At 42.1% G+C, this 16143-nt stretch overlaps 1 protein-coding gene across 1 annotated transcript in view; it reads right to left on the reverse strand.

Moving 5' to 3' along the window:
* ZFPM2 (zinc finger protein, FOG family member 2) overlaps positions 1 to 16143 on the reverse strand; it is a 486615-nt gene that overhangs the window by 139554 nt on the left and 330918 nt on the right. The window contains exon 5 of the mRNA XM_084848943.1: positions 9186 to 9297. Coding sequence (XP_084705069.1) covers positions 9186 to 9297 — 112 coding nt within the window. The remainder of the gene's footprint in view (positions 1 to 9185; positions 9298 to 16143) is intronic.

Below are 16143 nucleotides of genomic sequence, written 5' to 3' on the forward strand. Positions count from 1 at the left end.
TACAAAAATCTGCTCTGGAGGGAACCCCCCACAACAGCGTGGGGGGTGGCACAGGACAGTGCAGAAGGATGGGGGAAGTTATTAAAATCCCTCCTTGCACTAGCAGGAGCCTCCTGGATCAATGGCCCTTCCACCAAAGGAAGAAGCCCTTCAGAATCCAAGCCGTATACTTTGTACCTGTTATAATATATCTGATCTAAAAAGAGCAAATAAAAACAAAACATGCAGTAAACTTTAAGATTTTTAGGAAGCAGGGCAAGATCACCATTTACTAAACTCAAAACTGATTGTGACTGATTTTATAATGCTGGAAAGGATTTGCTCCATCATAAACAGGGGAGTGGGTAACCATCTCAGGACAAGTTTCAGAAAACAGAGAAGCCATAAAGGTTGTCCTGGTTTCTCAAAGAGCATGCGGTCATCACAAAAACAAAGTGCTCCATGTTCAAAAAGGAGATATACACACAGAAGACACCAGAGTGCAAAAATATATCATTTCATCTATGAGAAATAGTCCATGCCGACTAACAACAGAGTATTTAGTCTTATATTCTGAACTGTAAAATGTTATTTTTAAAATGTGTAAAATGGAAAATTAATGTCATGTCCCATGCTCCCATGGCAGACCCTGATTCAGATGAATCACAGGTCTCTCCATGTAGGGAGCAGCCCTCGGTACCTCCTATATGCTCCCAGTAAGAGGTCCTGACTCTCCCATCAACATCTGACTCTGAGGATGACTCCCCTGCAGCTTCTCGTATCACACAGTCATGCATGAGCATGAGGCTGCAGAAACAGCCATGGGCTTCTTAAGGATTACAGACAGTGCCCAGCATAGGTGGAGGCTCTGCCAGCTTTTCTAAAGGTTCCATTGACTCCAGTCCTTTGCTGAGACAACATCTTTTTCCAGCTCACTTAGCAGAGTGCACTGGGTACTATCAGCAGTCCTATGTACCTGAACAGGACTAAACCAGTAATGAACTGGCTTGCCTTGACCTGACCTGACTTATTGACTGGCTTGACTCACTGTGACCTGACTGACTCAACCTAACTCATTTGACTCCATCTGACTTACTTCACCTAGATCTGTCCAACTTAGCCTGCATCTTCCCTCACATGACCCAGGTCCTGGTAACCAAGAGAATTAATAACTTCAAGAACTGGATCTGAAATGCAAACGGTGCATCCTCACATTAGGAGATTCAGATACAGATGTGAGGGGGAGATTCATCAACTTTCAAGTACATTAGACATTCATTTGACGGTTATTCTACATGGGTTTTGGAAATAGATATAAATATATTTGTTCCCTCTTTAAGAAGCCGTATTAATTGCTGGTGTTGTTGATGATGATCTGGTATTCTTACAATACCCTATTGTCTTAAAATTAGGGTTGATCTGCAAATTCAGCAAAATCACATGGTAAAGTCCTTAAGACTGCGTATGGGCAATATCCAAATGGGTATTTTTTAAATAGCCTCCCTTCTCCCCAGATGTTCTGGTTTTCTTCAACCAACTTGAGAGTCTTTTAACTGGGAAGCATTTAGATCTGAACTGGTACAGTGCAGAAAGGTCTCTATCCATGTGACTTGAAATGTAGCTCAGCCATAACTTGCCAAAAAGGCAATGTTTGCAGACTTCACTAGAAACTAAGATTCATTGAAGACATCTGTCATTTAACAAAAAAAATATCTCACTCTGGGTGTCATTTACCTACTCTCTCCATTCAATTTAATGGGCTTGCATCTTCCTCTGTAAATATGCTCTTGTGAGGCTTGCCATTGTGATGGCAGAATATATGCCTATGAGCAGGGCCAGCTCCAGGTATTTGAGGGCACTTTGGCAAGGCACCCTCAGTGATCCCCCCTCCCTCAGTGAGTCTACTTTCTCACCACCATTGTCACCAGCTGCTCTTGCTCTTCATCCTCCTTCTCATCATTGCTACCACTTGCTTGCTTGACACGTAGAGAGCCAGTGAGCAAATAGGCAGTGACGTCTACTGCTCTTTATTCTCATCACTACCGTTGTCTGGTGAACAAGCAGGTTGCAACGAAGAGGAGGAACAACTCCAGGGGGCTTTTGTCACTGGACCCTTACTGGGGTGTGGACCCTTGGCAGGTGCCCAACCATGCCTGCCCTTGACAATGGCCTTCTCTACGGATAAAGGTTGTACAAGAAATACTGTCTGACATACAGCTTTGACTTAACCATGTATTTAATCCATATTTATGTTTACTATAACTTACTGTTATTGTTGCTAGGATAAATGTATTTGTTCATATGGCACTCCGAGCATTGTACAACAATAAAAGTGAATAGGATCTCAGCAAAACATGGCTTACAATATAGACAACATATGAGACAAAAGGAGAAGGGAAGAAGAGACACCCTTCACACACACACTTCTCCCCCCCCTCCAAATGGGGGCACTTGTTTGTTTAAAATCTCAAGCATGAAGAGACAGCAGGTTTCACTTGGAGAGGATTTAAACATCTTTTTACAGCATGTGAGGCCACACATAAATTGCTATTCCTGAGCCAATTATCAATTATTATTTGTATAGAATTATCTGCTCACATTTCATTAAGCATGCATTGAACAGCAGTGGGGGAAGCACAAATTTTTTTTTCTGCATCATCTCTATAATAACTAAGGACATAAACTACTTGGTGAGGCTGGATAAAAATAAAATAATATCAGTAAATCATGATCATAAGTGTAAAAACAATCAATGTGGGACATGAAAAGGAATGACAGAAGGCTTGAGAAATATTTGCACTGCATACTTCTGCTGTATAACTGATGCAGCAAATGGCTACTTTTTCTATAGCTCACATGACCGTCATTCCTCATTTCAAAAATTCTACAAAAACCTGGAAATTTGGATTTTTTTTTTAATAGTTTAAAAGCAGCCATTTTATGATCTTTGGTATCCAATGCAATGCAAGTATATCTCACCAGTTCTATCTTAAGTTGAAATATCCTCAGACTTAGGTACCACATCGAACTGGTCTCAGACATATATTAAACATGTTGGTTTTTACTGCATGGAGTTATCCTGTGGTGCTCTGCAATCAATTACTGTTATACTACCATCATTAATAATTTTCTTAATGAAAATGATTCTGTTGATCTCCGTTGTATTTTAATTATCAGAGTTAAGCATAATTACACTGCAGCTCTGAGCTGGCATGTAGACTCCTTTAGGGCGCAATTTTGTTTTAACACACTGATAATGTAATTTTACATTGTGTCAGTTGTTTAGTTATTATCCAGTCGTACAATTCCACTGTATTCCTGATAACAGATAATAACCTTAGCACCTCCTATATCCCGAAGTCATTTAAAAAGCAATATTAGAATTTCACAACTAGCTAACTTAATCGCCTTATGATTTTATAATTCCCACTGCTAAATATTTTTACGTGCACCCGCCCTCTTTTACCAATGCCAAACATACATGTTTCATGTTTTTTTAAAAAGGCAATATTTAGGTAAAATACACATGTGTGTATGCTTGCACGCACATTCATTTTAACATGCACAGTTGTGTTCAGTGCCTAGTCCCTTTTTCTCTGAATTTTAATGCTCTCATTTTCTTACACTCTTAACAAAAAAGTTGTAATTAACCGTCCAGCATTTTGTTTAAAGGTAGGTATTCAATTTGTCACTTGCCTGGTCTGAGTATGTATTGCACTCAGGTGAACAACTATATTCCCCTGGACTGCAAGGAGGTCAAATCAGTCCATACTAAAGGAAATCAACCCTGAGTGCTCATTGGAAGGACAGATACTGAAGCTGAAGCTCAAATATTTTGGCCACCTAATGCGAAGAGAAAACTCTCTGGAAAAGACCCTGATGCTGGGAAAGACTGAAGGCAAAAGGAGAAGGGGATGGCAGGGGATGAGATGGGTAGACAGCATCACTGATGCAATGAATATGGACTTCAGCACGCTCCGGGAGAAAGCGCAGGACAAGAAGGCCTGGCGTGCTATGGTCCATGGGGTCACGAAGAGTCGGACACGACTGAACAACAACAACAACAACAACGAACAACTATATGATGAATACATGACCTGATCCAGCTCTGCCACTGTCACTTCTCCCACAATTTGCTTAACCACAGTTAAGCAAATCACAAGATTACATATCCCTTCCCTGCTCCATCTCTTCCAGGGTATGAATGGCCCTCACAGGGCCTAGCCAAAGCTAGCTGTTACATCAGCAATGATGGTACCCTGTCCACATTGTGGAGGGGCTGTAGCTCAGCAATAGTGCATGTGCTTTGCATACAGAAGGTGCCAGGTTCAATCCCCGACATCTCCAGATACGACAGCAAGAACTCCTGCCTGAAACCTTGGACAGCTGTTGCCTGTCAGCATCAACAATACTGGGCTAGATGGACAAATGGTGTGATTCAGTATAAAGCAGCTTCCTACGTTCCTGTGTTCACACTTACAGCTAACCAGGATTCCCACTTAATCCAAGGTCTGAAACCACAGTTTGAATCTGCTATTAAGATCTTGAGTTAGGCAGACGTTAGCCCTGACAACCATTAAAGTTATGGGTGACATGATGGTTAACCATGGTTAAGCCCCAAAGGGGAAATTCATACTCCAAAGAAATGGAATGTGTGAGAGACAGCACAATCTCTTCACCCACCCTACCGCATTTTCCTTATCTATGATATTTGACCATTTGCTGAAACAGATGCACAGAAATTATGGATCTAAGGGTGCAATCCTATGCATATTAAGACAGAAAAATCCTACAACTCCCAGCATTCCCCAGGCAGTATGGCTGGCTGGGGAATGCTAAGAGTTGTAGGACTTTTTCTGTCTAAACATGCATAGGGTTGCACCCTAAATTGCTTAAGCTATCACCAACCATCAGCAGATTGAAAAAGAATATGTTTTCATTAGCATGAAGACAGGCTGAAGGAGCCTTTGCCTTCAAAATTCATGCTATCAGATACCAAGCAAATGTTACCGAAAGGTTTTCAAAAGGATGAAGATCAGTTAAAATGTCCACTGAAGGTCAACAGGTATTATGCATTATAGAATATTCATTACACTTTTTGCTGCCCTCTGAATGCAGTACTTTCTAATGCTGAAGGTATTTTTCCAGTGAACCACCAAGAACATACTCTGAAAAAGCTTTACCCAGGGAGTATCCAGGACAGATCCAATATACCCACAACACTCTTCAATATTCCCATTTCCATGGGAATGAGTTTATTATGATTTGATTGAGAACAACTATTTTCACAAATGGAATCAATCAGCAAGCTACACACTTTGAATATGGATAAAATAACAAAAGCATATTTATTTGTTTTTGGAAATGTGGAAATAAACATGTTATGTCATCCTGAAGCTGAAGACCCTGGTGTGCATTAAGCCAGAGTTCCTTGTTTCAATAGAACTGAGAACTTTGGCATAATGTCAGTTAACAAATCAGGAAAATAAGTCAGGAACTTGTCTTATTACCCTGGTTTGTTAACTAGCATTCATGGAGGCATCTGTCTAGCAGTAGGATTGTGCCCTAAGCCAGAACCCACCAGTTTAGACAAAATGGGGAACTCTGCCTTAATGCAAGACAGGATTTTCATGCCAAGTCCAATGCATGATGGGAGCAGCGGAGAGACAAGGGAGGAGCACATGGCTGCAGCACACACAGCCATGGCTTCATAAGCCATTGTTTATTAAGCCTTTGACAGTTGTGGATCCAGCCCACACACCCCAGAGATCAGGGATCTAAGCTTTACTTACTGACACACTGCAGGGCTCGGTGAGTGTCAAAATGTGGATTTGACAGTATGTGATCTGAATGTGAGAACATAAGAAGCTTTTGGTGGATCAGACCAAAGTCCCATCTAATCTAGCATCTTGTTCACCACAGTGGCCAGCTAGATTCTTCCAGGAAGCCCATAAGTAGGGCTTGAAGGCTCTTCTTGTTCTGTGCAACTAGTATTCAATGGTGTACTGCATCTCTGTTCCTTCAGGTTCACGTGCAGTGAACTGCACTTTCACCTATCATGGCCAATAGCTAACGAGAGGTATAGCTAATCTCCCCAAGGAAGTGGCTATCATCACATTCATTGGCAGTGGATGTCTGCACTTGTAAACCACAAAATTGCATTTTCAATGTATTCCAATCTAACTACTTGTTGGAATACCAGGCTTTAGGCATGCAGTGAAGCATCCACCCAACCTAAACGCTGCCATGAAGAATTCAACTTTCTAAGTAGTACACGAGATGGTTAAACTTCCTAGATTTTATCACTTTAGTCTATATCCTCCTCCAAATGAAAAGCATCTTGCACACAGTAAATTAGATGTCAAGATGAAGAGTTCTAGACTAGTTTTCTCCCTGATGTGCTAATTTGGCTGTAGAGGGAATTGTCATGTGCAAGCTTTGACCCACGCAAGCCACGATGTTCAGTATGATGTAATACAGTCCAGCATTGGTTTCACAACTGCTTTTGGAGTAAACTAGACAAATGGGGAATGCCTAGGGGCACTGCCTTAAATCTTTAAGGGCACCAACCTATGGGCTGGCTGTGAAATGATGAGAGTTGGAGGACTTTTTTCTGGGAGTTGTAGGATCCTAAAAGTGCAATCCTATACATTTCTACACAGAAGTCCCTTTGAGTTCAATGGGTTCCCCCCCTCCCCCAGTTAACAGGGTTAGCACTGTAGCCTAAGACACTGGTGTTGTAACAGGATCTGACCCTCCAGATCTCCTTCATAGCTCAAGTGTGGCATCTGCATCTCACAGAAAACATAAGTGAATGCAGAAGTATGTTGGATGGAGGGAAAGAAGTGTGGGAGACAGGAAGAGAAAAAACTCACCTATAAACATTCTGGATTTCTGCTCCTGACACATCTGAAGGCTGAAGTTCTACTTTGGTTAGTTGCAGCAAAGTTTTTATATAAACAGTCCTTAATACCTTTCAAAATAACTTGCAATTTCTCACGCATAGGAAACATTTACTGTCTACTAACATCAAAATACTATGCTGTTTTTTGCTGCTAGAGCAATGAGTCACAGTAAACTTTAAAATGACACAGATTCATCCCCTTTTAGGCTCGAGTTTTTCCATAACCAAATCAGGTATTTTCAGGTTAGAAAATTAATTTAGTGGTGTTTTGTAGTTATAAAAGGAAGAATGCATAAGACCCTGACATATAACGACTCATTTTTAAACATGCAAATTCCCTGTTTTCAGTGTTTCAATTTTCAAAGGCTTGCAGCAGTTTAAAGGCAATCCTCTTATAAGTGTACAAACTGCAATGATTATAGGAACAACTTGTAATTGTTTCTAGTAAGTTTTAGTAGCCTTTGATGTTATGATTAGTGTTTTGTATGTTAATATAGTGATATGGGTACTTATTTGCCTGGATGGTTGTATGCAGAAATGGTCACTATGTTACCTCAGCAAACAAATCTTTCATCTCAATGGGTCTGTTTGGTAAGGAACAAAAAAATCCTAAAATAAAGGGCTCTAGAACTGTGCAATTTCTGAAGCAATCACAAAGTACTGAGACTGGGGGTTTATAGCACTTGAAACCTGAGCTTACTTGGAAATACTAAGGGGATGGGGGAATAAATACAACATAGACTACACTAATAGAGCATTACAACTATATCCACAATGCTTTCCTTGATTGAGCCTGGTAGTACAAACTCAGCACCGCAGGTTTAATTTTGCACCTTTTCTTCTAAAACTCAAAACTCTAGCTGCTGACCAAAGCAACTGTGATAGGAGCAGGAAGGACATTCAATCTAAGAAGGAGTAGTTCCCAAACTTTTATCTACATAGGTTCACAGACAGAACTTAAGTTCTGCCTTTGCTCCATATCCTCCTGTCAACCAACATTCTAACTCAGAAGCTCAACCATCTATTCATGTTTCCATATTATTCCATAGTGGCTGCAATCCTATGCAGTTAGGCTGCTTAATCCCACTGAAGTTAATTGGATTTAAGCAACCTGTAACATCTTGGGCACCCATTGGAAGCCACCCAGTAACTCATATAGAAATAGAATATTCTTGTGCCTCACTAGTAGATCCTAGCCTATCATTTTGGGAATCACTGCAGTGGAAAGCAATAATAGCCATGCATTCTAAAGGTGTTTCTAGACAGAGGGCACCTAGTGCTATAAATCAAAAGGCACTGTGAAGCTATTCTGTCTTTTCCTCCTTAACAGATTGTTTCCTGGTACGATAAAAGATGGGAAATGTTTGGAAAATATAGGAGGATTACAAATTGAAGATGTCATCATCTCTACATCTTGTGAAATTCTGTGAATGAAGCAGAGCAATTGCTTGATAAAGCTTCATCTGGAAGCATCCTAAATAACCTCGTGATGTTATCAACACAGAACTTTTTTTTTTTTTACACAGGGTGGCTCATGCAGTCTTTGAGCCAAAGTTAGCTGACATTTGTTTTCCCCTTCAGTGTAATCCTTTAGTCTTCAAAAACCTGGGAATCACGATTTCAAAATAATTACAAAAATAACATTTCATACAACAATCTTCCAGAAAACAAAGTAATTCCTCAACAAAATTTTCAGAGATATCAAGGTTTACTCACTTCTCATGGGGCAAAACATTTTGGATTTCTATGAGATAAGAATGCCAGCCTCAGCTCCTCTTGGTGAACCTCTTTTAAAACTCAGCCAAGTTTCAGGAGAGGTTTGTGTTGTGATAGTGTAGCAAGTTACTCTTAGGGGAAAAAAAGAATCAGAGAACTTCTGCATTTGTAAAGCCCTTGAATTTTAGTAAAGTCTGGGAAATGTAGGACATACTTACATACATACATACAAATGTAGGACGAGTGCTTATATGGCAAGTGGATTAGACAATTACTTACAGGGGCAACAAACTTTTATATCAAGCTGTACACCAGATATAAGAAAGCTCTGTAACTAAAAAGAAGCAGAAACTTATTCCCTGCTTGAATATTGAATAATGTCTCCATTTCATATTCAATACAGAATGCACGAAACATTTTTTCATAGATCAGAAATAAGGAAATGGGAGCTACTGTATATATGACAGGGAACCACAGTCTTGCCTTTGCACTCTGCGTTTCCTGCCTGTTATGCAATGGGCATGTTTCATCAGCACTGTATTAATTTCTTGAAAAGAAAGTGGAAGGAAAATCAGCTTGTGTTTACCTTTGCTGTACACAATGCAGTTGTTTTTGTTGTCTTCCACTCCTTGCCAAGTCACATCCAGCAGCCACTTGGGGCCAGCAGTCAGCACCATAGGGACTGGAGCCTTTGTCTTCTGGAGAAAGGATGATAACAAACAGATGCCATTTGCTTGCGTTGATTAAGAACTTGAATAATAATAGTAATAATCATTTTATTTGCAAACAACTAAATCTCCAAACCCATAAGCCAAGGCCTTATTCCCCAGCCTTGGGACTTAAAAAAAAAAGTAGAAGATGACACAAGCTGCAAAGCTTTAGTGCTTTCATAGATCTGAATGGTGGAATTATTATCAAGGATTTTTCTCAGTGATAGCACTGGATCAGATCTCCAAGATTAGGCATATCTCTGGGGCTAAGAATTATAAAGGGAATGCAGATGACTTTCACAGCAAAGAGCCAAGTGTTTAGAAGTGAACTTTAGACACATTGTACTTCATTATCAACAGGATCTCACTATTTCCTGAAACAGACAGGAAAGAATTTAAAGAATCAGTATCCATTTCAAAGCCCTAGCGTGGGTAACATTTATATTAGGTGGGAAATTATTCTGAATGGATAATGTAATTTTTTTCTGTCTCCTTTTTTTCCCTTGATGGCTGCTGATGTGCTGCTTTACTATTGCTAAAATAATAATGCTAATGATCCCACAAGCACGGGCTCCAGAAAGAAATGTTAAAAGCAGCAGCCAGAATAAATCTGAATGAAGTCCTAAAGAAAAAGAGGAAAAATCACGACACTCATCCCCTGTTCACAAAAGACAGAGACAAAATGACACATTTTATTACAAAAGACATTTACTCAAAAAGGTTTTGCATTTTGCGAGGTAGGGTAGAAAAATTTAAATTATTTTTGAATTCAACTTCACCGCTAAATCTAGATGCAAGGAATGACCTGATCTGGAATTTAGTCAGCCTTATCAACTGTTCTTTACAGTGGCTGGTAGTGAAATGTCGTTTAGACATTTATCATTCACCAGTCCTTGTTCTTTATATCAAACATCATGAAACTATGACTCAGAGTAAAGAGTACAATGAAAAGGGTCTCAAGGTAATATTCCACTAGGTTTTTTTCCTCCAAATATAGATAAAATCTTTTTCCAGCAGCTCCAAATGTTTCTTAGATAAATTCTCAGTTTCCATGACTGACCCAGAAGTTAGAAGCATAGATTAAAACCTATTCCTAGGGGGCCATTGCACCAGCAAACAGACATTGATAATGAGACACTATTCCCACCATGCTGGTGTAATATTACGCTTGTGGCACTGCAGAACCGTCATAGACAAACCCAGCATGTGTGAGTTGACATTATTATGCTATAAATTCCTAACATTTACATATTGCAGCACTGAAATTTTAATTATTTCATTCATATTATTTATGAAAGGTATATTTTGGGCACAATCCTATCCAGATAGGCAGCCGCCTCTGAACTCGGAGGCAACCACCTATCCAAAGCAGGGCAGGAGAAGCACAGAGGGCATCATTCCCTCCGCACTTCTCCTGCCCTCCATTTTTGGCTAGACAAAATATGGGTGGTAATGCACAAACAAATTCTCATTTGATTGAAAGTAATGGGATAGATGTATGACATCCAGACTCAGATGCATATTGAGATATGTATGTTGTCAAATTGACTGGGAAAACAGGGCCTTTCTATCAGCCCTGCTGAAAGATCACCTCCATGAAGGCTTCTCCTGTCTCAGCTGACATCACCAAAAGCCATTCTAGCAGAAGGAGATGAAAGAGGAAGCAGGGCCATCCCACCGACCCTGCTGAAAGTCTAGTTAAACATTTCTTCTTTCCTTCCCATCCCTTTTTGGCTGAGGAGTGGGATAAAAATACTTTAAATAAATAACTTTCAGTAAGATATGCATACAAATGCATGTCCTTTCCTCTAGTGATATGTATCTATTATCATCATCACCATCATCATTTCTATACTGCCCAATAGCTGAGGCTCTCCGGGCAGTTCACAACTATTCACAAGAAAACACAAAAACTACGTTATAAACTACAAACATTATAATACAACATTATAGTAAAACATGGTCTAAACAGTTGTAAAGTACAACATTTAAAACAATTAAAGGCGCAATCCTATAGGCAGCCGCCTCCGAACTCAGAGGCGACCACCTATCCAATGCAGGGCAGGAGAAGCAGGGAGGGGATCGTTCCCTCCGCACTTCTCCTGCCCTGCATTTTCGGCTAGACAGTCAATTGTGGCTGTCTAGCCGTGGGAGGGCTGAGTGGGAGGGAGGCTGCTGAGCAGGGGAGGAGGCTGCTGTATGACACATTGGATGTGTCGTACAAGCATCTCCACCCTGCCTGCCTTGGAACACCCCCAGACACTCCACTTTTTGGTTGTGCCACGCTCCTCTTGTGAGCGCGGAGGACAGGGCTCTTCCACGCTGCCTCAGAGGCAGTGCAGAAGTGGGGAGGTCGGTTTCCAGGAAACAAGATATCCTATGGCCGTCTATCCGCTATCTAGCGGCCATAGGATTGCTCCCTCCATGATTATATAGTACAATTGCGATAGAGAAGCACTGGAAATGAGTGACTCACCTACACTGCATTCTGGAGGCTATTCCAGCTACGAAGGAATGGAACTGAAAACCTACACACCTACTACCCGGAAGTAACTAAACTACATGTTTAGGAAAATTGCCTTGTTTCAACAAACTACAACTAATATTAGCCACAGGTTAGGGTCCAGTGGAGAAAGAGCATGAACCTGAGCCTTTGCACTTAACACTAACTCATAGTTTGATGTTATGTCCAAGCCAGGTCACTGAAAAGTAGCTTGCCAGGAAGAAGTCTAGGCTAGAATTAGTTTTCCAGGGAAATTTTATAATGCGAGGAATTCATATATGTGGTTCCTCCACCTGCAGTATAAAGTTATACAATCCAATTGGAGCTGTTCCAAGTTATTGTGTTGTTCAAGTAGCTTGGTTCTAAGATGTTTGAATGGGCTAGCAACTTACATGGAAATGAGATGGATAGACCATCCCAACGTGCCTTACATAGGAGGCTCTGTTGGCACATCGTTCAATCTACTTCCATGGCTATCTAAGAATGTGGTGCATAATTCAATCAATTATTTATTCATTTATTTAATAAATTTATATACTGCTTATTTCATTTCATTTATTATATTTCTATACTGCCCCATAGCTGAAGCTCTCTGGGAGGTTCACAAAAATTAAAAACCATTAAAATACATTATATAAAATATAAAAACCATTCACGTAATGACATAAAACAAATAACACACACAACAACATATATCTAAAACAATTTAAAACCATCAGCCAGAGACAACCAAAAGACTCATTATACACTGCCAAATGCCTGAGAGAAGATGGCAGTTTTAACCTGGAGCTGAAAAGATGACAATGTTGGCACCAGGTGGGCCTCATCCGGGAGATTATTCCATAAATGGGAAGCCACCACCAAAGAGGACCTCTCCCTTGTTGCTGCCCTCCAAGCCTCCCTCAAAGGAGGCTCCCGGAGGAGGGCCTTGGTTGCAGAGCATAGTGTACGGGTCAGTTCAAGCTGGGAGAGGCGTTCTGTCAGGTACTTTGGTCCCGAGCCATGTAGGGCTTTTATAGGTCAAAACCAGCACTTTGAACTGGATTTGGAATCATGTAGGCATCCAGTGCAAGCAGGCCAGAATTGGTCTTATATGTTCAGACCTTCTGGTCCCCATTATCAGTCTGGCTGCCGCATTTTGCACAAGCTGCAGCTTCCGAACCATCTTCAAAGGCAGCCCCACATAGAGCGTATTGCAGTAATCTAATTTGGAGGTTAACAGATCATAGACAACTGAAGCCAGGCTATTCCTGTCCAGATAGGGGCATAGCTGGACCACCAACCGAAGTTGGTAGAAGGCACTCTGGGCCACTGATGCTACTTGAGCTTCACGTGACAAAGATGGCTCCAAGAGGACCCCCAAACTACAAACCTGCTCCTTCAGGGGGAGTGCAACCCCATCCAGAACAGGTTGAGCACCCTCCATCCAGTCAGCAGAACCACCCACTAACAGCATCTCAGTCTTGTCTGGATTAAGTTTCAGTTTATTAGCCCTCATTGTCACAGCCAGGCACCGATTTAGCACATCCACAGCCTCACCTGAAGAATACGAATAGGAGAAATACAGCTATGTGTCATCAGGATACTGATGACAGTGCACTCCAAAGCTCTGGATGACTGTGCTCAATGGTTTCATGTAGATGCTGAATAACATGGGGGACAAAACCGACCCCTGTGGAAACCCATACTGGAGAGTCCGCAGGGCCGAGCAATATTCCCCCAGCACCACCTTCTGGAGCTAACCATCCAAGCAAGAGCAAAACCACTGCAATGCATGCCTCCCGCTCTCAACTCAGACAACAATCTCCCCAGAAGGATACCATGGTTGATGGTATCGAAAGCCGCCGAGAGATCAAGGAAAATCAACAAGGTCACACTCCCCCGGGTCATTCTCCTGACATGGGTCATCATACAGGGCAACCAAGGCTGTTTCTGTGCCAAAACCCGGCCTGAACCCCGACTGAAATGGACTAGATAATCATATCAAAAGATATCAACAGTTATTATGCAGGCATCATTATTTAATTACTGATGCCTACATAAAAGTTTAACGTGCTTCACTCTAGTCCTAAATTTCCTTACTTATAATGAGGGCTAGTTGAGCACTCTATGACCAAATATAACGTCCAACTGGAAGCCATCTAGAGCTGGCAGAATTGCTTTCAAGGCAAACCAGGACAGATAGTCTAGGAACATATGAAAGCTACCTTATACCGAGTCAGACCTTTGGTCCATCTAGTTCAGTGCTGTCTACACTGACTGACTAGGGATGTCAGAGAATTTCGCCATGAATCTCGGGGAGGCCGAATGCCAGCGCATTCAGCCCCCCGAAATTGGTGGCAAAACGGTCTACCCCTCCACCCCCCCCGGGACGGGACTTACCTTCGGCGAATCTTCCTGGCGGCGGCTCCGGCGGCAGTTCGGCAGCAGCGGCCAGTCTTCCAACCGGCTGCCGCTGCCGCCATTTCCAGTAAAAGAAAAACAAAAAAACGTGATAGGCTACGTAAAGATTTACGTAGCCTATCACGGCTAGATTTTTAAAAAACACCGTGATAGGCTACGTAAATGTTTACGCAGCCAATCACGGCTGCTTTAAAAGAAAAAAAAACACGCGCGTACGCAAATGGCGGCGCCCATGGGCGCCGCCATTTGCGTATGCGCATTTTTTTCTTCTTTTAAAGCAGCCGTGATAGGCTACGTAAACATTTACGTAGCCTATCACGGCTGACTGTAGGGACGCAAACGGTGGCGGCTACAGCCGCCGCCATTTGCGGAGCCGGCCGGCCAGGATTCGGGGGGGGAGGACGAAGCGCCTCCCCCCCCCGCCAGAATTTCGGGGGGGAGGGACGGAGCGCCCCCCCGGCCAGAATTTCGGGGGGAGGGACGGAGTGCCTCCCCCCCGGCCAGAATTTCGGGGGGAGGGACGGAGCGCCTCCCCCCCACCACGAATGTCACCCATCGAAAAGTTAAGTGACTTTCGTACATCCCTATGACTGACTGACAAGAGTTTCCCAGGGTTTCAGAGAGGGGTCTTTCTCAGCCCCACCTGGAGACTGCAGGGATTAAATCTGGAAACTTCTACATGCAAAGCATATGTGCTTCCACTGGGCTCACATTATTAGCAGTTCCTTGACAGAGATTGCCTGATGGGACATCAGTGTAGCTGATTCACCTACTCATCTCTGTCTGAGTTTTAATAGTACTAGCTCTATGTAACTGTCAGTACAATAGCCCATGGTATGGTGCAGTACGGCAGGCCCCACTCTGTCTCTCAGACCAGCATTCTCCAGTGGTGGGCTGAAAAAGAGGGAGATTATTGTCCTGCTCTGAATTTCTTGAGAACCCAAATTACAAGGACTTTATGCAATGTTAATTTTATTGCAAGGTGGGGTTTTCACGGTTCACACTGAACATCAGCCACTCATTCAGCCACACTCAATAAAGGCTTTTAATGTGAAGCTTCTGGATTGTAATGTCCCCACCCTAAAATAATGTCAGTAATATCCCTTCAAGATCAAGCTTGCATGACTGATACTTGCCTCAGCAAGGCATTGCGTCCTGTCTGCCTCCAGTTCACACATGGGACTTTTGTGCACCTTGCCCTGTTCATTTCAACAGAGGGAGTAAACCCACATATATGCAGACGTGTAATCATAATTGAAATGAGTGAGATGGCACCCAGAAGATGCCTGTCTATGGATCACAGATCCTGTACTCATAACATATTGTTGGGTTACACCAAAAGCCTAGAGATATCATGGCTTGAATAAGGAGAAACACGAGGACGTCTTCTCTGAAGATAACCTCACCCCACTCCAATGAACCGTGCATGGGCTGTGCATAAGGCAGAAAGTACTGTTTAAAAGCTAAACTCTAACCTATCAGTTGTTTGACAGGGAAAGGTGTGTGTGCGACAGGGGCGGGGGAGAATCCAGCGATTATTTCTTGACACTTGACAACCAGGACTTTAGATTTTTTTTTAAGGGCTCTGCATTCAGCATTGGATACTGAACTGGAGATGGCAGCCCTGCGTGCAGCTCCTAGTTGCTCTTGCATTTCACCATTTAATTCAGGGTGCATCATGCTCCTACCTCGATCAGAGCACCTATCTTTGGTAAACCCACTTGTACCAAAATAACCTGAACTGACTTTCACTATATGTTGTAGCAAAGCTTTCTGTTTTTTGGCTATTGGAAAATTAAAAAAAAAGTTTGAGGACTAATGTTGTAACATCATGGGAGCATGGGCTATTATTTCATCGTATTGTGGTAAAGGTTAGCTGGTCACTGCCAACACATATGGTGACATTTGCTGCTGGATTTATCTTTATG

This window comes from Heloderma suspectum, chromosome 4 (assembly GCF_057233095.1).
Source record: "Heloderma suspectum isolate Gila_16-S chromosome 4, 16-S_ref, whole genome shotgun sequence".
Lineage (NCBI taxonomy): Eukaryota > Metazoa > Chordata > Lepidosauria > Squamata > Helodermatidae > Heloderma > Heloderma suspectum.